This window comes from Pyxicephalus adspersus, chromosome 10 (genome assembly GCF_032062135.1).
Source record: "Pyxicephalus adspersus chromosome 10, UCB_Pads_2.0, whole genome shotgun sequence".
NCBI classification, from domain to species: domain Eukaryota; kingdom Metazoa; phylum Chordata; class Amphibia; order Anura; family Pyxicephalidae; genus Pyxicephalus; species Pyxicephalus adspersus.
This window is the reverse complement of record NC_092867.1, coordinates 57,631,069-57,653,340: the sequence shown is the minus strand read 5'-3', so window position 1 is coordinate 57,653,340 and position 22,272 is coordinate 57,631,069. Positions and strand designations below refer to the sequence as shown.

Sequence of the window (22,272 nt, the reverse complement as noted above, 5' to 3'; positions counted from 1 at the left end):
CCCTACAAGGAGGATTGTACAAGTATGGTTTAGAACAGGCATGGGAAAACTACGACCCAATCGGCTTTTTTTTCCCGGCCTGTTTGGTGGTCCGCAGCTTTCTCTCGCGGAACACGTCCCCCATTTGTATCCCGGCTCGTGGAAGGAAGTGGGCGGGCTGTGACCTGACAAAACTCCCTAACTCTCCTATGACAGGCTCGGATCCGCAATGGGAGAGTGGGCCATGTCTTGGCGCCTACTTACCTCACGTGTTCAGTCCATAGCAGTCCATAGCAGAAGAAGATGCTGTTATTGTGAGATTGAAGGATTGAAAAGACCGCTTGCAGTAACTTTATGAAAAGTTATCTCCCTTTTAGCATCAGGGGATTTAAATACATAATTTACATTGAGATTAGTTACTTCAAAAATGGCACACTAGGGGAAAGCAATACACACACAGGACATGTAGCAGGCATGGCATACAAATGTATAGTGCTGGATCTTAAACGCCTACAGCTCACATATGAGCATCTCAGAATTTGTAAAAGTTTAAAGCAGAACTCCACCTGGAGTTCTGCTTTAAACTTTTTTTCTCTTTTGGATTGGGATGGGAAGTGTCAAACCTTTTGTAAAGTGGTTATTTGTGTTTAAGGCAAATATCTGCAAAACCCAGAAAGTTAGGATGATGTCACGAGATGAGGAAGCCCAGGGAAATATTCCAGAGACACCTGTTCTAATGATAATCACCTTAAGTAATATTATTGTCCTTTAGACAGGAAGTGAAGGTAAACATTAAATTGTGTAAAATCGGGTACCAAGTGTGATGTATGTTTTAAAAAGTACATGAAGCAAAGGCAAGCAGATTTGTATTCATTTTATTGGTAAAGCCTGGATTAGTGAAGATGCATTTGTAGTGTAGGTGAGTTTTGTGTTCAACTGTTCCAATGCCAAAGGTAACATTTCAGAGCTTTTAGCTCTACATAATAATTATTTGCTTGAGTATTTTTTTAGTAAATGATGAGATAAAAACCATGAAAAGCTCAGATTAATGTTGCTTGAGTACCACATGTTTGTTAAAAAGAAGCAAAACTCACCTTAACAAATTATTAAAAATATTGATGCACATATGGCTATTTTCCATATCCATTTTGTCATACCTAAGACACTTGTAGAGTTCTGGGAAGATTCATTCTGTATGGCACCTAAATGCACAAATTTGTTCTGAATAGCACCCAATGCACTTGTGATACCGCGCAGCACAATGCAAGCTAACGCACTGCTGCTCACTTCAATACTCTATGCAAAAGCTTGCATTGTGCTGCACGTTACCACAAGTGCATTGGGTGCTATTTGGAACAAATCAGAACCAAGCATAAATCAGAGGAATAGAGTGTTACTATTGAAGTTTTTTGTGATTTTGAAAAGTTTGCCAATGGCAGGTTTAGATTTATTTTAAATCCTACCTAATGAGCATTTGTTTGAGTTTTCAAAGCAGAAGTAGAAGCGATTAACATGCAAATCATGCCATAATTCTAACTTAATGCAGCTGGATCTGTGAAATAATGTTTGTGTTACTAATAATTATGTACAATTTCTGAATGATTAATGAAGGTAAATATTCAGAATGGTCGGAAAATGACAGAACAAAACTGTTTTCTAATGGGGAGGCTGAGAATTGCTAATGAAGCTGCAGCCAAAGGTAATTTTCAGTTTTTTTACACAGAAAACAGTATGTGAGTGGAGCTCCCTCATCAATACAGATGCAGCACTTGAGGATTATACTTGTATGTATGTATGTATGTATATATATATGTGTATGTATGTATGTATGTATGTGTATGGAGCTGCGGTGACTTATGCCTAAAACTTATAAATATAATTATGTATATATATATATATATATATTTACATATATATATACATATTTATATATATATATATTTTTTTTTTCATTTTTTCATGTTTTTCTACCTGTTAAGGGCAAAAATTTCGAACCCATTGTGGCCCCTGAGTCAAAAAGTTCCCCCGTTTCGAAGCTTTAGCCGTGGTCTACAATGAAGCAAGCAAACAAACCAAGTGGAACCTCTGCTCTCCTTATGTTCTTCTCTGCACACTTAAGGTCAAGGAAAAGTAAGGACCTCAAAGACCTCCAAGGAGTCGGATTGACATTGTTTATTGTGTAAGAAGCATCCATGAAGAGGGTTTATGCTTCATTCTTTGATCTAGGGGGTTAGATATTCATTCTGCTCACAATTATCTGATTGCTGTGTTGGTTCCAAGGCTGATTGACAGACAGAGTATGTTTTGTCCATTTAGGACCAGATGATGCCACAACGGACCAGATACTAGGCAATCAATAATTTAGTGAAAAGTGTATAGTGCAACACAACTATTGGTCTTATTTGATAATGTCCAGGGTTAATTCAGATCTATCTTCTCTATATTACTGCTCTCACATCCAAAAGACAAAGTGGTCAGATAATTTTTACTAATGCATCATGTTATTACCCCAATATTCAAAGATCATGTGACCAAATGTTCCCATGAAATAACTTGATGATATGATGGTCATTGTGCAACCAGCCTATGAATTGCATAATCTGTACCATTGAGTGTCCTACTCACTTGTACTGATCTCCATAGGAACTTCCTCCTTTTTAATCTTCACATGTCCCATTCCCTTTCCTTCAGCTTTGACAACTTTCTGAATGTCTCTGTCCTTGGGGTCTGTGAATAAAGATGAGAGTGAAGCCCCCGGTACTGAGATGTATAAGAGACCCCAGAGAGTGTGTGTGGGGGGAGACTGGTCACGTCTCATGGCTGGTGACATTATGGTAAAAGGAAAGCCAGAGTCTAATAGAGACTGATGGCTCCTGATTCCCTCACTGGGCACATACTGTTCCCTCCATTACTGTCTATTAACAAAAGAGGGGGAAGAAGAGATTGTCGTAGTGACTGAACAAGGAGAATCTGGGACTTTTTCTGGATTTAGTGTTTATTACTCACCTATGATGATCTCTGGAGGGATTTTCTCCTCCTTACAGGGATCATCACCCATCATCTCTTCCTCATCTTCAACTTTAACAACAATCAACCCTTCATTCTAGATTAAGATAAAATACAACAAATTTATTGGAGTTAGTGATTAATGATTTAATTGTGCTTTATCGATTTAAATCAAAATCTTCAGCTCCACCTACCTGATCCTCCTGAAGAATCTCCTGCATGGAATCCCGGGAATACAGAGGACGGGGACGTCTCTCCGGGGTATTTCTGGATCCATCTGTAGGAAACACACACACTGACTGAATACATTGTTTCAATGTCTTTATATCACAGGATGTGTGTATCTAGGTGGATCCTCAATACTCTACTCTTACAAGAATTTAAATTCTCCTCTTACCCGGTAATGTGAGGGGCAGCCGATTCTCCATCATGATCTTCTACAGATCCTTGTTTCCTTCTGAATATTCCTGCTTCTCTCCGTGTCTAGGTCTGTACTTTGAATACTAGCTTCTCTGTAAAATTCTCGCTGCAATAAAAATATTTTCATTATTCTCCAGCTCAGCCTTTTTAGCATCAGACCCCCTTTATACTGCCCAGGAGCTGTGAGCAATCCTATTAACATGCATATTTATACAAGACACAGGTTGTGGTTTATCTGAGAATATTTCCCCTGCTCCATTAGTAGCAGTAAAATGATGATTTGTGGCGGTGACACTATCCCCACATTCAGCCTACAGTCACTTCTCAAAATAAAGATATTATTACCTCCTCCTCACTGGGTACACATTCTTTACTCTGCCATCCCTTCAGGAAGTTTCTTTATCCATTAAAAAGTCCTCCCTGCTCCTATCTGCTACAAGAAAATTGCCACTCCTTCTTGTGGGGTATATTTAATAAAATATATGGAAATATTTTAGAAAACGATAATTATGTCCTTTATGAGCAATAATCCCTAGTTTAAGCAGTTGGATTAAACACTATGTGAACATCTGGGCTACAAGAAAATGGCAACTGACCTTCCTTGCACAGAGGAGACTTCCTTCTCTCACGCAGTGGACGATCGCCCTCTAGTTGTGGCTTTGGGTACAAATAAACTGCTCTCTGTTAAAGCCTTTTACTTAGTGTTATATGGAGCAGAAATCCAGCTTGCAGATAGTTGAGTTCTGCTGCTTCTGAGGAGAGTAAATGTCTGACAACATCCTAAACTCTCAGCCCAGCCTTCCTATTTACTGTACCCCAGATTTGTCCCATTCGGTGAAGTTGGTGTGAGTGCAGTTTGTAAATCTGGGTCATAATGACTGATTTGTTATGTACATACATCATTAACATGACTTTATACCAAGATATTACGGTAATTACAATGATGTGAGTGTGTCCTTACCAATGAGCACCCATCATGGGTGAGCTCCGTAAGGGCTAGTTCGGTGCTGCTGCACTTCACCACTGCCAACCCCTCCCCAACTGCCCCAAAGCCCTGGTTATGGTTGCAGTTAATGGGAGTGGTTGAAATCCCTTTTTTTACTGTTTTTTTTCCTATTGTGGTACATTTGATAGGAAATTTAACGCTGCATCTCCAACTGCTTCCTTTTATTTCCTTCACAATGTGCCAGAGAACTGCACCTGAAAGCCTGTAGAAAAAAATAGGAATGAGCGCCAAGTGGTTGACAATATACGTTGATATTGGAGCTACATGCCTCCCCGCTATCCACTGTGTTACAGGCTGTTCATGTTCACTCATTGCAACACAATATCACTACAATTTTTACCTTATATAAAGTAAAAATGTGTTTTTTATCTTCTTTAAATGATTTTATTTATTCATTTTATTTTAATGATATCTCCCCTTCTGTCTTTACTGTTGCAGTGGTAAAGACTGAATGGGAGCCCAGGGCATCCTGGGATACCTACATCACATATCATACCGTGTTTCCCCGATAATAAGGCATCCCCATCAAATAAGCCACCCCCGATTTTTGCTAAAATAATTAAAATAAGGCACTCTCCCGCGAATAAGACATCCTCCGATACCTGATACTGTGTGTGTCTCCTCGATGGCTGCAGTGCAGAGCCAAACTGAAAGTAACAAGCCCGCACACGCACCCCCGCGACTCCGCACCAGAAAGGACAAGCAAGCTGCTGATCCCTGCCCTAACGGAGTCCGTTACCCGGCCGTACCGTAGAAGCAAAAAAAAGGTAGGTCAGTGAACAGAAGGTGACAATCAATGGCAGTACTGTAGTCTTCTTCATGGAAAAATAAGACACCCCCCTGAAAATAAGACCTAGGGCATATTTTGGCATTTCAAAAAATAAAAGAGAGTGCCTTATTATAGGGGAAACATGGTAGGAGGTTTAAGCTGCCCCATGATCTCATGCATGCACATTGAGATTAGCACTTTTTTTTTTTTTTAACATTTACACCGGGACTAAGGAAAAAAACCAGGACAGCATGAGATCAAATCGAGGGCTCTGTAAGGTAAGTTTGATTTTTTTTTTTTCAATGAAAGGTCAGTCTCCGAAAGTTGGGCTACTGCTAGTGATCAGAAACTCATGCTGAGAATTGAAGCTGCCATCACGTAACAAACATTTAAAGCAGAAGTAAATTAAAGAAAAAAAATGTGCTCACCTTTACTTTTGCATTGGGATCAGGTTTTGCGTTCCAATTTTGGTCCAGCGTGGAGGAAGCTCCAGGCACTGCCGTCTTCTTTACCCTTTCTCCCGCGTTGTGCACTGAGCAGGTGCAAGATCGGGTAAAGTAGTCTGCATTAGATGAGTGCCGATGTCACTGAGCATTGAAGAAAAAGCTCCTTCTGAACATGCCAGATATTGTACACATGCAGAAGGAGCAGCCAGATGCCACCTGGGATGCATGACGTATATATATCCCAGGAGGCTCTGCGCTTTCATTTGCTGCAGCGATAGAAGGGGAGGGCTTTACCTTTTTTTTTCTTTAAGGTTTTAAAAGGCCCCCCCCAAAAAAAGGTATTTTTTACTTTATATAAAAGGGTTGTAATTGGAGCAGGAGATACGTTGAGACATTTTCGAACCTGTGGCCTCCTGAGATGTACCTAAAACTCCACACAGTCATTAACTTAAAGAGCCAACATTAAAAAAGAACACTGAATCATTGGGGCTACCTCAAGGATATAAAAGATATGGACTGTAAATGTGGGCCTTTTTTAGGCCTAGCTTTTAGAGCCTCTTTCAGGTAACGTCAAACTCTCCTAGACCCCACCTTCCATGTCACATGTGTTGGCACTATATAAATACAAATAAAGTTATCTTCTATTCAAATGTTCTTTGGATTGAATGTTCTTATGGTACGTTCTCTTCTGACTCATTAACATTTGTTCTGCATTGCATATGCATCTCAATAAATTTCCATTGCTCTTATCCACTGCTTCAGGGCAAGTCAAATGAATCGGACCTGCACTAGTTTGGAGAGCATTGCACACTTTAATGCCGTGCGGAAAAAGGTGCAATGTGGTAGCACTGCATTCCACCAATGTGTGAGCAGCCCGCTGAGGTAATGTATACACAATAGTGCTACACATCCTTTTTTAAATAAATAGACCTCATGCAGCAGATGTATAAAAATCATGTAGATCAAATAAATGAACCAAACTCAACATGTCATCAATGCAAAAACATCATCTTTTCAATTAAACATTTTAAATAAAAGACATTGTAAGCTGAAAATCAAATAAAAAAACAAAAATATCTAACACCAGTCCAAACTATGACTTGTTCCCTCTGTGAAGTCTTCCGTGTTCAATAAGAACTGATTTCCGAGCAAAACATTTTCCACATTCAGTACATGGGAAGGGCTTTTCCCCCGTGTGGCTCCTCTGATGAAAAATAAGATGGGTTCTATCACAGAAGCGTTTACCACATTCCGAGCATGAAAACGGCTTCTCTCCCGTGTGGACTTTTTCATGTTTAACGAGAGATGATTTGTGGGTAAAACATTTTCCGCACTGGGAGCATGAATACGGCTTCACCCCTGTGTGAACTTTTTCATGGGTGATGAGATTTGATTTTAGGGAAAAACATCTCCCACACTCTTTACATGAAAACGGCTTCTCTCCTGTGTGCACTTTTTCATGTCCAATCAGAGAAGATTTATGAGAAAAGCACTTCCCGCATTCTGAGCATGAGTATGGCTTCACCCCCGTATGAATTTTCTCATGGGTGGTCAGAGTTGATTTCTGGGAAAAACATTTCCCACATTCGGAACAGGAAAATGGTCTCTCTCCTGTGTGAGTCATCTGGTGAGAGATAAGATTCCGCCTGGTAGAAAAATATCTACCGCATTCTGTACATGAAAATGGCTTCTCCCCCGAGTGATTAGTCTGATGTTTCGCTAACATCCATTTTTCAGGAAAACATTTCCCACATTCTGAACAGGAAAAAGGCTTCTCGGCTGAGTGAGTTCTCTGGTGTCTGATGAGTTGCTGTTTCAGGGTAAAACATTTCCAACATTCGGAACATGAAAATGGCTTATCCTTTTGAGGACCTCTTTGGTGAGAGGTCAGGTCCGTTCCTTGGGAAAAACTTTCACTCCCTTTTCCATTGACCTCGATTGAGTAATCAGCACTGTCAAATGCTAGATGTAAATTTGGGGTAAGGCAGTTCTGTCCTGTAGACTCTGCTAGGAGGTCACGATGTTCTATGTCACCATTTAAGGAAGCACTTGGATATCTTTTCACCTTATTCCTGTACTGACCATCTAGGAGGTAATAAAAATATTTAAAGAGTGATGTTTTAAAAACAGCAACAATTGTTTTTGGTTAATAAATGCTGAAACTACTATCAGTCTTTACTGAAGAACATTGGTACTTAAAATTTTACCATAATATTTTTTGACACCAGTAACGTGTTCTGAATTGAGTCTCATCGTTAATTAACCTCCTGGACGGTTAATTTCTGTCTGGATTTATGTCTAAAAGCGGTACATTGTTTATCCTGAAAATTTTTTTTTACACTATAATATAATAGCATGAGTATAATAAAGTTCGAAACACAAAATCATGTCAAAATAAAAAAAAAAAACAAAAACATTTTTTAAAAAAAATTTGAAATTCCTGCCACTCCCCCAACGCAAGGGCCGCACGCACCGCCGGTTGGAGGATTTGATTGCAAAGGAGGACGCCGGTGGACCAGGTAACATAGTATTTATTATTGTTTTCAATTGTTTTTTATTGTTTTAGCTACCCCGAGTGTGACTCAGGGTTAGTGCTTTCAGCATCTTTTTTTTACCCCGAGTCACACTCGGGGTTACCACTGGGGAGGTTAAAGAGCAGGACTTTGCTTTCTCATGTCGGAAGAAGTGGAGGAAGCAAAGATTTACAGAATGAGTAGAACAGAAGCAGGGAGATCCTTGCACTGCAGATCCTCTGATACAGCTTTCTGTCCAGCAAGGAAAACAATGAGCCGGACAGTAGTAGGATCGCCCAATCTAACTCTATTTATAGTGAAACACAGAACACCTTTTCTCCTATCATTTCCATTACATGAGGGGGCTGTTCTGAATTTTAACAGAGGATTATGGAAGAAAGGAGGACATCCTATTAGGGAACATGAAGTAGAAGAGATTGTTGTAGTGACGGAAATAAAATTCTAAAGCTCTGGGAATTTAGTTTTTATTACTCACCTTGGCAGATCTCTGGAGGGATTTCCTCCTCCTTACATGGCTCATCAACCTTTACAGATGGTCTGTCTGCTTCCTCCTTCACTTCAACTTTGATGAAATTTTCATCCTAAAAAATGAATGACTCAAAAAGATATGGGATCAAAACTGGTACCCTGACTAGGACCCCACTCTACCTTAATCAAGGGGAACTAAGCTCCCAGATGCTGCCTCTGCAGAACTTTTACAAGTCTGGTAATGTTGTTACTAATAAAACCTGCTAATGGAAAAAATAATACCCTGCTGCTCTTTGGTACTTGTTGGGTGCCCTTGGACGTCAGCAGTCTGTGGTAACAGTGATCCCTAAAAGGAGTAATCACAGTGACCTCTACTAATCAACACTACCTTCTAATCAACATCAACATTCGAGTACATCAGCATCATGTACAGTCCTCTCGAGCAATACATACTCTGAAAATGTGTGTGTTCATTTTGTGGTGTCAGGTGACTCAACTAAGGTCCCTTATACCCCATAAATTGACAAAAACTGTTCTTACAGGAGAGAGGGTTGTATGAGGGTAAAATTAGGTCATTACCTTTATTCACATAGTGACTTGTTCTTTACAAAGATAAGCACAGAAAAAGAAAGAATAAGTAAGAGTGTGATTAGGAGAGACAATGATTTCAGCTTGGAGTTTCTAATGAACATTCCCCACCAGTGGTTTAAAATGCTCACTTACATCCGACTGATCATCCCAAGGGATCTCATGATGTTCCTCTTTGGAATCCCAAGAATACAGAGGACGGTGACATCTCTCTGGTGGCTTTTGGATATTGAGAACATCTTAAAGAAATGTATATAAAATCACATAGATGTCATACTTTTACATTGTATTTTGTGTGGAAGAGATGATTCATGCACAATTGTTTGGCAAGTATACAGAATCTACCTGAAATTACCACCATTATCTGGTAGTTTTTGAACAATGTCTAGCGAAACCTATGAAAAAGATTCTTTTAAAAGCATCTTTGGCAAAGATAAACCACCAAATGGTAACACTACAAGTTGAGAGATGGCAGTTTACAGGAGTTTATATTAAAACCACCCAAGTGGCCACCAAACACAGACGCTTTTGTAGAGGTCCTGAAAGTGCTTACAAATCATGGAGTGTGGAATTAATGAAACATTTACAAGGTCCTACTCAGAAGTGTTTAGCTACATTCAAAAACGGAATGTGCACAAAACCAACCACTGAAATGAATTCTATTAACATATCCGGGACTCTGTCCTTAATATAGTTCCTTCTTCCTCACCTGTGCAAATCTTTATAGGAATTTCTTCTTCTTTAATCCTTACATGTTCCTCTTCCTGCTCCTCAGCTTTGACATCTCTCTGAGTGTCCCTGAGGTCTGTGAATAAAGATGAGAGTGAAGTCCCCTGTACTGAGATGTATGAGAGACCCCAGAGAGTGTGTGTGGGGGGAGACTGGTCACGTCTCTTGGCTGGTGACACACAGTGACATGATGTGAGGAGGAGAGCCGGAACCTCATATAGGCTGATGGCTCCTGACCCATACTGCCCCCCATTAATGTCTACTGACAGAGGAGGGAGGAGAAGGAGAGATAGTTGTAGTGACTGAACAAGGAGAATCTGGGCTCTTTTCTGTTTTTAGTGTTTGTTACTTACCTGTACTGATCTTCTTACACGGATAATCATCCGTCAAATACAAATTCTCTCCTTCCTTCACTTCAGCTTTATTAGTAATCAAATCTTCAATCTTACAATACAAAGCAGACATACATTATGTGCATTGACTAAGACCAACATAACCTTTGTATGTTGCGTTTTCTAGGACTTTAGTCCCCATCTACCTGATTCTCCTGAGCAATCTCTTGATCCTCCTGTGTGGAATCCCAGGGACGGGGACATCTCTCTGGGGTATTTCTGGATCCATCTGTAGGAAACACACATACACAGTGACTGAATACATTGTTTCTATGTTTTTATATAAGAGGATGTATGTATCCAGGTGGGATCCTCAATTATCTTCTCTTCTTTGCAAGAAATGAAAGTCTCCCCTTACCAAGTGATGCGAGGGGCGGCCAGTTCTCCATAATGATGTCCTTTTACAGATCCTTCTGTCCTTCTAAATACTCCCACTTTTTAATGTGCCGAATTCCATCCTTGGTGATAAAGCAAAAAAAACTAAAAACTAAAAAAAAACTGATTATTATTAATACCGCCTAAGTCCCATTCTACTTCCTACCTGTCTAAGCTGCAAGGGATTCTAATGGGTATAATTTCCTATAACGTAGGGTGCTGAGTTGCAGGGAATATACCCCAGCTCCATCAGCCCTGTCCCCAGATGAACGCACTGTCCAAAGTCTTACACATAAGAGGCCTTGCGGGAAAATGATAATTTGTTATTATACATTGACTGAGATTAACCTTTGTTCATTAAAGCTTTAATATTAATAAAATCATAAACCTTTCACCCAGTTCATACAGAGTTCAAGGACCTCTCATATTAAGAAATCATTATTACCTCCTCTTTACTGGGTACACACTCACATCCCTCTGCTTCTTCCTACCATGGTCTACAAAAACATAGCTGCCGTCCCTACACTGAGGACATTTCTTCCTGTTCTAGTGGTAGCTCTACCTTCACACTGAAAATTGTCAAATCACTGGGCGTCACTATGGAAACCAGCGTGAAGCAATCAGCAGAAGCGCTGGAGCCACAGGAAGTGGGAGGAGAATATTAATGATAGAGAGGAGACTTTTGTTTTGGGAGGTCTCTAGGTTTTCAGCCTAAACTGTAGGTACAATACTAATAATTCAAAAAGAAATGCATCATTATGATAAGTTCTTACATTGTTATTTTAATATTGAAATTTGAGTATATTATTCGAATTAAACCCACTGATTCAACTGTTTTGTATACCAGTTGATGGCTGAGCTCTCAACCCAACTTCCAAGCTGTCAAAAGCGCCTTCTTTGGAGGGTTAGAAAGGTTTAGCTCCACTTAAATGATTGCTTTCTTGAGGTGCTACATCTAAATTGTAACCTCTACTGCTACGATGAGAGGAAACGTCTGCTGACTTGCGCCCAGATTTGCATCCAAAGTGATCTTAAATCTAATGTCTGTAAGCTATCAGCACTAAAATCTTTCATGCAGGAATAGGGGTTAGATGGGGTCATGTGACTTTGTAGTGGGTTGGGGGATGGAACTGCAGATATTCAACCATTTAGGAAGTCCTGGAGTGAAGAGAAGACTCCCCACTGCTAGAGAGGTAAATATTAAAGTCACAGTAAACCCAAAGCTAATAAATTATGACATGTTAAGTTCCTGGTAATCCTGCCAGTCAGCGCCAATTCCTTGTTTTCAGTGACAACACGACTGAAGCTGTTCTTATGTGTTGTCACCTTGTCTGCATTGTTCCATGTGATTTTTAAAGGCCTCACCTACTTGACTAATGAGGGCTACTCCATGGAACCTCCCTGCCTCGCTGTCCTAATCAAGATCTCAAGGGTCACAGAGTTGCTGTTTGTTTGCTGTTTTGTAGACTTTACAAAGACTTGTATGACCCAAGGTAGACAAGTCCTATAGAAGTCTTCCATTCTCATGCCCTTGCAGTACAGATCTATAGAGTTATAGCATCTGTGGTGGAGGAGGCTGAATTAGGTGAGGTCAAGGTAAGACTGGGTAGAACAGGGCATATAAATAGCTGGACAATGGGACTGCTGAAACATTAAAAGAAAAAGAAAAAAATAGCATAAAAAAACACAATGAGGCAAAAATATGTTCCCACTTTTCAATTCTGCATCTTATAGTGCCTCATACAAGAACTTCAGTACAGGCTTGGCCTAATGCTGAATTTCCGTGTAAGTAAAAATCTTCCATATACAGGACTCCATGTGTATTGTTGGAGGGATCTCGGGGGGGCTGCATGTAAATCGTTCAGACCTGAAGAAATACAGTGTGACACATTGCCTTAATGACGACCAATAGGAATGTGTAAGAGGCTGAAAAACAGGATTGTTTTTATACTACCAGGAAGTGTCAGAGTCACATGAGCCTGGCCTTCATGCTTGGAAGGCTTTACTTGAAGTCACTTTACTTCCCATACCCCAGATGAGGATTGTGTATCACCAGAACTGTTTTGGGGACTCAACTTCCAGCTTCTGACCTCTGATGAAGCTCTTGCTCCTTGTGGGCAGTGATATGTGAAATAAAGGATTTTTTGGTGAACCCTTTCCTGCACTCGGCTTCCCCCCTGTATGGACTTTCTCATGGGTAGCAAGGTATGACTTTTCAGAGAAGCACATTCGGAGCATGAATAAGACTTCTTCCCTCTGTGAATTTTTTCATTGGCTACAAGAAACAGTGCTCAACCCAGAAATTTTTTTAAGCTGGGTGGCAAGAAATTGTAGGCGGGTGGTGGCCCCTGCATTGTGAGCCAACTCTTCAGTAACCACCCAAAAACAGCCGGGTGGGTACTGGAAATTGCCGGGTGGTGCACCCAGCTAAAAGGGGCTGGGGAGAACACTGAAAAACTTACCACATTCAAAACATGAATATGGCTTTACCCCGGTGTGAGTCCTTTCATGTATGATGAGCTGAGCTTTTGGAGAAAAACATTTTCTACATTACAAACAGGAAAATGGCTTCTCCCCAGTGTGAATTTTAATGTGAGCATTGAGAGACCACTTGCAGGAAAAACACTTCCCACATTCAGTGCAGGAATTTGGCTTTTCCCCTGTGTGAATTTTACCATGTACAATGAAAGATGATTTGTGTAAAAACCTCCTACCGCACACAGTGCAGGGAAATGGTTTCTCCCCTGTGTGCCCTTTTTGTGGGCCACAAGAGACAGTTTGTGTGAAAAGCTTTTTTTGGCTTCTTTCGATTTGTTAGGAGCAGACTTCCCTGAAAAACTCCTTCTGCACTCCGAACCTGAATATGGCTTTTCCCCTGTGTGGGTCCTCTGATGAAAAACAAGTTTAGCATTCTTTTAAAAACATTTTCCACGCTCTGAACATGAAAATGGTTTTTCTCCTGTGTGGGTTCTCTGACGAGCGATAAGTTGTCCTCATAGGGAAAAGCATTTCCCACATGAATATGGCTTCTCCTCCGTATGAGATCACTGATGCAAAACCAGTTTGCACTTCTGCAATCTTCACACCTTCTCAAGATAATTGAGACTTGAATTGTTAACAAAATATTTTCTGCATTCTGGACATGAATACAGCTTCTCTCCTAAGTGAGTTCTGATGTGCTTATTAAGATGTGATCTGTCATTGAACATTTGACACACTCTGAACATGAGTATGGCTTCTCTCCTGTGTGAGTTGACTGATGTAAAAGATTTTCATTTTGGAAAACAGACTTTCCGTAGAGGGAACATGAAAATAGCTTCTTCTCTATGTGAGTCCCCTGGTGTTTGAATAATTCCCACCGTTCTGAAAAACTTTTCCCATATCCGGAACATGCAGACGTGTGACTTCTGAGCCACATGAGTTTTCTGATGTCTGTCTAGTTTTTTCTTCATACAAAAACATTTCCCACAGATGGAACATGAGTAGGGATAAATTTTGGTAAGTTTGTCCTTGTTATGTCGTCTTCCTGGAAGCAAAAAAACAAAGCAAATTAAAAGTTTAGCAAAAATACGTAACTCCCCCGTCATCTTTTCCCACTTCTCACTCCTTCATTTTCACTCTTTCCTTCTTCACTCACTCACTCTCTCTTCTCCTTCTCTCCCTTTCCTCTTCCTTATTTATCTTTCCTCCTCTAATTTCTCTTACTTACTTTTCCCCCATCCTTCTCTCTCCTGCTCACTTTCTCCTTCTTCTCCCTCCATCTCTCTTATCTGCCCCTTTCTGCTCTTCCTTTCTTCTCTTTCCTCCTTCTCTCTTTTTTGCCTAAATCTACATGTGATTTGATATACCAAACAAAATGTTTATTTTGTATTGCTGACCAAAATAAGAAAATAAAGTATACACACCTCTCTACATTACTTAATGCTGGTAGCGTTAAAATGACTCCAATAAACCAAATGTCAGATTTACGAAAGATGGCTTTACAAGGGTCCTTCTTTACTATATAGACAATGATATCACATGAAATCTGCTGGACTCACCAGTGCTGATCTCTGGAGGGATTTTCTTTGCACGGTTCATCATCCCTCGCATACATATCTTCTGCTTCCTCTTTCACTTTAGCATGCATTATTATTTATGCCAAATAACACAACACATCACACTTTTAAATGCAGGTGGTTTATAACACATACAGCTTTGCATGCTGGAATACGAATTCAGCAGCTTAGAAAATGTCAGCCGTACCCCTACTGTTTTCTACCACTGGAATACCCCTATAATGCACAATTACCACCACCAATCAAGAGACACCTCAGTGGCTAATTCTGAACTACCGGCTACTGCACTACTGTTGCCTCTGTGGTCTTTTTGCTCTCAAGTTGTGGGTCATGCAACCCTTAAGCTTCCAGCAAACCCTTGTGAACCCGAATCTGCTGTATACTTGTGATTTTGTATTCTCCAGTGACCTTATGCCCTTTAGTAGCCCTATGCTCTCTGGGACTCCATGTCTTGGTAAAATCATTCCCTCTTTGGGTTTGGCTTGCTTTTGCCCCGTCTCTCCATCTGCTGTTGTTTTTATCTGCATCAAAGCCGGAAAACTGATTTACAATCACCTATGCTTCCTAAATGAACAGATTGAAAGCCATTTTAAGTACCTGATCCTCCCAAGGGATCATCTGATGTTCTTGTGTGGAGTCTCAGGAATATGGAAGACGGGGACATTCCTCTGGGGTATTTCTGTTTCTGGATCCATCTGTATGAAACACATATACAGTCATACAAGTGTGAACCTTGTTATAAAGGAAATCTGTCAGTAAACCTGGCATTTCAACAATATAATTAGACGTCCAAAGGAGACAAATAGGGGATGTTTAGTGTTAGGGTTTACATTTATTTTGATATCTGAGATAGAAACAGACAGAAAAAAATATTGCTACCTGTCCCTAAAAGACTGGGGCTTTTCCTATACTCCCTAAATATGGAACTTTTGTCTTCTTTATTATATACAGTATATACTACACACAAAAAAAAAAACATCAGGACAATAATACCAGACCAGTCAATCAATTAAAAAGATTGTGTTATTAAGAATATTTTTTTTTATTTAGTGTTTATTATTCACCCATGTTGACCTCTTGTGGAATATCCTATGCTTTAATCCTCACAAGTCCTTCTTCCTCCTCTTCAACTTTGACATCTCTCAGAGGGTCTCTGGTGTTTCCGGGGTCTGTGAATAAAGATGATAGTGAAGCCCCCTGCACTGAGATGTATGAGAGAGCCTAGAGAGTGTGTGTGGGGGGAGACTGGTCACGCCTCCTGCAAGTATCAGGCGTTGGCCTTCTTCCTCTGGTACTTTCCTAATTGTCAATAATTCTACCTGGCATGGTGAGGGGCCAGTAGGGAAATGTCAGAGGCCATGGGTCAAAGTTGAAATTTTCCTGCTATTGGACCCCAGGATGGGAGGCAGCCAAAATGCTGTAGAATGCACTTAAAAGTACATGACACGGAAAACAATCTTACTAGTGGTCAGTATGCCATGTTTGTGAAAAAAGAAACAGCTAGAGCCCTAAAAAAACCGTTAGAGCCCTAACAACAGTACAGATGGTGACCCTAGTTATTTCCAAGCCTCTAGCTACCATGGTGAGTGGTGACCCCTGAGTTCTGAAATGCACCAACGGAATTCTAATCTGGTTTTCCCCCGGATGTTTCACCAATGTAAAGAAGGAAATTGTAGACATGTATATGGAAAAATTTATTTTCATGAAATTGATAGTGTTATATTAGTTAGTGAACTCCAAACTAAAGTCACAAAATATCATTAATCTTTGACAAAGTATGAAGAATCTCATCTCATCTGACCACATTGGAGTGTTTACTATTAACCAGTTCAAGTCAGGGGGGCAGGAACTCATTTACATTTTTCCCAATGCAGACAGTTCAGTAGCATAAGGGTTTGGTCAGAACCTTGGTCAAGAACCTTCCACTGATGCCAGAGACCCCTTCCTATCTCTTATTACTCATTATGGTGTCAGTGTGAAGTAAAATGTGGGAAAACCTAAAGCCTCTCCATTTTTATTGTTATAAACCCTCAGTCTTTTAGCTAAAATGTTCTCCAGATCAGGGACTTGAACAATCCTTCTTCCCGGCATGGGTCTTCAGATGAGTGATAAGATTTCCCTTCTGTGAAAAACCCTTCCCGCACTCAGTACAGAAAAAAGGTCTCTCGCCCGTGTGAGTTCTCTGGTGTATAATAAGTTCCTTTTTCTGACAAAAACATTTGCCACATTCGGAGCAAGAAAATGGCTTCTCCCCTGTGTGGGTCTTCTGGTGGGACACAAGATTTCCTTTGTGAGAAAAACGCTTCCCACACTCGGAACATGGGTATGGCTTCTCCCCTGTGTGCACCCTCTTGTGCTTCGTAAGGTCCGAATTGAAGGAGAATCGTTTGCCGCATTCCCGACAGCTATATGGCTTCTCTCCTGTGTGAGTCCGCTGGTGTCTGATGACTTCCCGTTTTTGGGAAAAACGCCGGCCACATTCCAAACAGGTATACGGCTTTTCCCCTGTGTGCGTTCTCTGGTGTATAAGAAGACTGCCTCTGCCGCTAAAAGATTTTCCACAATCCACACATGAATATGGCTTCTCTCCCGTGTGAGTCCTCTGGTGAATTAAAAGATTGTCTCTACGAGTAAAACATTTCCCACATACAGAACATGAATATGGCTTCTCTCCGGTATGAAGCTTTTCATGGGTGATAACATGTGATCTCCGAGAGAAACATTTCCCACATTCTGGACATGGATATGCCTTTTCACGTTCCTGAGATCTTTGATGTGACCTGAGGTCATCCTTACTGGCAAAACATTCACCATTCTTGGAATAGATTTTACCTTCTCTAGGAGCTCCAGGTTGGATGTCCAGAGTGGGATGAGGAAAACCACCATGAGTAAAGGGATCAGAGGAAAGGTCCATGGTTTGAAGTACTGGATCGAGAATAGGGGAAGTGAGTTTTTTTTCAGAAGAAACAGATGTGCCGTCATTATCTTCTATTTCATCATCTGCAGAAGTCATGTGATGCATCTCTGGGTTACTCCAGTTGTATTGTCCATCTGGAAAAAGACATTTTGTTCCAATTAAACTAAGGGAAATATTAGAGTAGACTGACCACCAACACATTAACAAAATCCTACAGTTCACGTCCTTGAGTTGAGTTTTTTGGAGAAGCCCATGTGTGCAGTCTGCAGTAAATAAATACCTGTCCTCCTATCATGTGAATCTCAGCCGTTTAGATGTTTTTAATAATTACGTTTCATGACAAAAAAAAAAGGATGCATTGGATTGAATTGTATTTTCTATGTAACTTTATTTACTCACCTGCGCCAATCTCCAAAGTAATTTTCTCCACTTCAGGCTTTAAGTGCTCATCTTCTTCCTCCTTCTCCTCCTCAGCTTTGACATCTCTCAGAGTGTTGCAGGGGTCTGTGAATATAGATAAGAGGGGAACCCCCTGTATTATTATGTATGAGAGACCCAGGAAAGTATGTGTGGGGGGAGACTGGTCACGTCTCTTGGCTGGTGATACTCACTGACATGATGTGAGGAGTGCCGGAGTCTAATAGAGGCTGATGACCTGTGACCCTCCACCCCCACTACTGGGCATACTGTCCCCCCATTATAGTAAGGAGAGAATCTGGGACTCTCTTCTGGATGTAGTACCTATTACACACCTGTGTTGATGTCTATGGGAATATCTTCTAGTTTAATCCTCACAAGTCCTTCCTCCTCTTCTTCATGTTTGACATCTCTCTGAGTGTCTCTGTCGTCTGTAAATAAATGAGAGTGAAGCCCCCTGTACTGAGATGTAGATCAGATAAGAGACCCCAGAGAGTGTGTGTGGGGGGAGACTGGCCACGTCTCTTGGCTAGTGACACACAGTGACATGAGTTGAGGAGGAGAGCCGCAGTCTAATAGAGACTGATGGCTCCTGGCTCCCCTCACTGGGCACATACTGTCCCCCAATCACTGTCTGTTGTTTACGTCAGTAGACCTCAAAACACTCGTCTTTTACAATAAATGGAAGTCTCATCTCACCTGGTGATGTGAAATACAGTTGGTTTTCCATCATGATGTCTTTCAGATCCCCGTGTCCATCTACTTACACCAACTTTTAATTTGCCAGTGCAAGTTTAGAACAGAAGCTGGCCTGTAAAGCTCTGTCAGACTTCTGTGTTTAGGAAGTCTGCTCCATGACAGCATGTGCTCTTCAAGGCTGTAAAGAATAGTTAGAAACATAACCAAGGCAAACAGTGGAACCGTATGGAGATTCCAAGTTGGGTCATCTGGCACAAAGCTGGGTTATCTGCTAGTGAAGACTCTACTTGTAGCCTGTCTGTACTGCGACCAGTCCCAAAACTGTCATCGGAAACTAATGATCACTTTATGTACCAATTATTGAGCACTTTAGGGGGGCCACATCTAGTGATCCGAGTGTGTTTCTAGGAATGACAAATACCGAATGCCTTCTTCAGTAGCATGGCTATAAAATGGAGACAAAGTCAAAACTAATCACCAGACAAGAATACCATGACCATCACAATAACTGATTGTATAGGAAATCAATTACCCAATAAAACTCAAGTTCCTGGTGGGCTCCATCAGAAAGGGACCAAATGATCTCTAGAATCTTTATGCAGGACTATTATTTCCAAAGAAAATATCATGTGAAAAAATCAGAAATAAGGTTTCTCTCCGGTATAGCACCTTTAGCTAGTTGTTCTTAGAAATCACAGCATCTAATGTTCTCCACCACAAATACTTGCAAGAAGATGATGATTTGTTGAGGTAACATTATCCCTCCATTCAGTCCACAGACAGTGCTGGTACCCACTTCGCTCTTCCTCCTCCCAATACAAGCGGATAATTTTACCTCTTCTTCATGGAGTACCCACTCTCCAGCCTCGGGAAGTTGCTTGTTTAACTATAATAACCCCGCCTTTATTCCCCTTCTTGGCTACAACAAAATGGCTCTCTCCTGAACCGAGGACAATTGAAAAAAAAAAGTAATAATATGTATTTTATGAATTTTGTCATTCATTTTAATAATAAATAAATACCTAATTGTGTTGCCTAAACCTGTTTTCTTTTTTCTACACCAAAAATGAAGTATAGAACAACAAACTCATGAGCTACAAGAAAATGGCCGGCTTGGAGGACAATTTCTGCTTTTCTATAGATGATGCTCGCCCTCTAGTGGTGGCTCTGGATAACTAAGCTGTAAACTGGCCACTTTTTTGTTTTCAGACTAATACAATAATCATTATTAAATAAAAATGAACTTACCATCCACCCAGGAATCTACTTATATCTACAATACATATTATCTAAAAAAAAAAATGTTAGTCCTTATTTTTAACTGATGCAAGATCTTTAAATCTATAAAACTAAAACACATATATGGAATATAGTCTGATAATCTTCCAAATATTAAAGGTGAATTGGAATTCACTAACTGACCATGAGCACTAAAGTTACGATCACGTGATCCTCTAAATCCTGTCTTTTCTTCTGTTTAGCAGGGGTTGGGTCCTTCTTTCAGGTCCATGTCACTGTCTGTGTGACGTGGAATTTTCCTATTGGCTGTCCAGTGGTGGGGTCCTCAGTATGCCTCTAGAGTGGTCGAACATCGAATTCGAATCCCATTAAAGTCAATGGGAGAAAAATTCAGGTTTGTTTCAGCACTGTGTAGAGCTTCTACAGCCTCCAAACAGATGTTAAAAGATACATTATAAAAGGATACATGAAAAGATACATTGTAAACGGATACATAAAAAGATACATTATAAAAAGATACTAACACTATTCCATACCCCTGTGCTTCACATGAATATTAAAGAGCACCTGTCACATCAATTTTAGGCTAAAGCTAGGTACACACTTCCAATAATTATTGTTAGAAAATGAACGATTACGACCGATCAACGATTATGCACGATTATACTTGAACAATCATATTGTGCACAATTCTGTACATGCTGTAACAATATGATTGTTCATATATAATCCACCAACAGTGTCCACACGCTAGATACAATCGTTTGAACGATGCAGGGAGGGACGTGTAAAGGAGAAAGTGTACCGCAGAAACATGCACGATCACTGAACGCCTGTACACGATAGATAGTGAAAGATCGTCAGCCAATCAGATCCACGGTGGCGGTCGTTCATTTCCAACGACAATCCTCGTTCGTTGGTGTCCTTGGTCCCTTTTTTTGGCCAATCGGTTGTTCATCAGTCGTTTCTAACGATAATTATTGGACGTGTGTATGCAGCTTTAGTCTACACGGACTGCATTCCCATGGGCTAATCTACACTAGGACGTTTCCTTCAGGCACGTTTTTGAGCGTTATCTTAAACGTTGCTTGCAACATTTAAAAAATTAAAACGCTGGATAAACGCGGGAAAACGTTTCCATTGAACTCAATGGAGGCTTTTTCAAGCGTTTTTAAGCTTTAATGAAAGCTTTCATTGAAAACAATGGGGGCTTTTATAAACATTTTTAGCAGGACTTTGGACATCAGAGACACTCTGAGAGACATCAAAGCTGAGAAGAAGGAAGTAGGACATGTGAGGATTATAGAGGAAGAAGTTCCTGTAGAGACATGATATACAGATACTTTTTACTGTGAGGACGTATTTTATTGGTCGTTGAGCCTTAACGTTTATTCTGGATGTTTTAATGTAAATGTGTTTCCTACGTTCATTTGAACAATCATAACCAGGTAAATGAGTTAGCATTGTGTAAAAAGTTCTCGGTTTGTCTTCAGCCTTACGACTCTCTTCCGTGTTCTTGGTATTTCTTGGTGAAGCAGGAAAGACGCTTCTTCAATTCTCTTCATGTCAGTAACCATAGACTTCAATCTGGTGAATGTGCACACAATATTCATGCCATATGGGTTTTCTATTACAGAAAAAAGGTATTATGCTGCTATTGCTGCCAGTATTAAGATGATTTTCCATTAATACTGTCCCTGTGACAACCTGTCTTCAACCATTTCTCCAACCGTCTGTTTGGTGTTAGAAAGATCACACAAGGATTGGCATTCCAATTACATTGAATCCGAAACTCTCAAAGTATCTTCCCCTTAGAACTATTTAAGCCCTCCTGTTATGTAAAAAAGGTACTGGACTAAAGGGAGTAGTTATCTACCAACATTTACCTCAAAGCTACAAAAAGAAAAATGAAATATCTCTCTAAAGTAAGGGGTAGGAATCCCCATATAGACAAATATTCTCCCTGAAATATTAACCTTCAAATCCCTTTCATGTGATCAATTTTGGCTTTCCAATTTAAGTGGTCACCAAATCTTATAGGTAGATTGAATCTTTTCAGTATGTAGCCTGTAATTTCTGCAAAAACAGCAAACACCAGCACTTTTTAGTAAAGTGGGGAAGGCTGGACCCTCCACCAACTACCGTGTTTCCCCGAAAATAAGACACTGTCTTATATTTTTTTTTGGCTCCCAAAAACACACTAGGTCTTATTTTCAGGGGATGTCTTATT

The 22,272-nt window shown here is 40.3% G+C and overlaps 2 protein-coding genes across 3 annotated transcripts in view; both read right to left on the bottom strand.

Moving 5' to 3' along the window:
* LOC140338901 (uncharacterized) overlaps positions 1-18,468 on the bottom strand; it is a 31,013-nt gene extending 12,545 nt beyond the window's left edge. The window contains exons 1-14 of the mRNA XM_072423219.1: positions 18,440-18,468; positions 18,087-18,191; positions 15,368-15,465; positions 10,696-14,238; positions 10,484-10,566; positions 10,299-10,389; positions 9,926-10,021; positions 9,352-9,455; positions 8,636-8,741; positions 6,721-7,711; positions 6,218-6,240; positions 3,180-3,262; positions 2,986-3,082; positions 2,605-2,706 (exon numbers count right to left, since the gene is read on the bottom strand). Coding sequence (XP_072279320.1) covers positions 2,605-2,706; positions 2,986-3,082; positions 3,180-3,262; positions 6,218-6,240; positions 6,721-7,711; positions 8,636-8,741; positions 9,352-9,455; positions 9,926-10,021; positions 10,299-10,389; positions 10,484-10,566; positions 10,696-10,726 — 1,807 coding nt within the window. The 5' untranslated portion in view covers positions 10,727-14,238; positions 15,368-15,465; positions 18,087-18,191; positions 18,440-18,468. The remainder of the gene's footprint in view (positions 1-2,604; positions 2,707-2,985; positions 3,083-3,179; positions 3,263-6,217; positions 6,241-6,720; positions 7,712-8,635; positions 8,742-9,351; positions 9,456-9,925; positions 10,022-10,298; positions 10,390-10,483; positions 10,567-10,695; positions 14,239-15,367; positions 15,466-18,086; positions 18,192-18,439) is intronic.
* Positions 16,452-18,945, bottom strand: LOC140339085 (uncharacterized). Of its 2 annotated transcripts, XM_072423633.1 has the most exons (4): positions 18,804-18,945; positions 18,440-18,535; positions 18,087-18,191; positions 16,452-17,821 (listed from the first exon to the last, which is right to left on the bottom strand). In XM_072423633.1, the coding sequence occupies exons 1-4, from the start codon at positions 18,835-18,837 to the stop codon at positions 16,830-16,832; spliced, it is 1,227 nt and encodes a 408-aa protein (XP_072279734.1). In that variant the 5' UTR covers positions 18,838-18,945; the 3' UTR covers positions 16,452-16,829. The 2 variants fall into 2 exon arrangements, with proteins under 2 accessions (XP_072279734.1, XP_072279735.1); XM_072423634.1 differs by lacking the exon at positions 18,440-18,535 and having other exon boundaries at positions 18,804-18,943.
* Positions 18,946-22,272: the final 3,327 nt, after the last annotated feature.

What these genes read in the sequence shown, in the direction of transcription:
- LOC140339085 (XM_072423633.1), bottom strand. Translation starts at nt 18,837, where the DNA reads ATGATGGAAAACCAACTGTATTTCACATCACCAG. An exon ending in ACTGTATTTCACATCACCAG is followed by an intron (nt 18,536 to 18,803) that starts GTGAGATGAGAC and finishes ATTTATTTACAG; the next exon opens with ACGACAGAGACACTCAGAGA. An exon ending in TCCCATAGACATCAACACAG is followed by an intron (nt 18,192 to 18,439) that starts GTGTGTAATAGG and finishes CTATATTCACAG; the next exon opens with ACCCCTGCAACACTCTGAGA.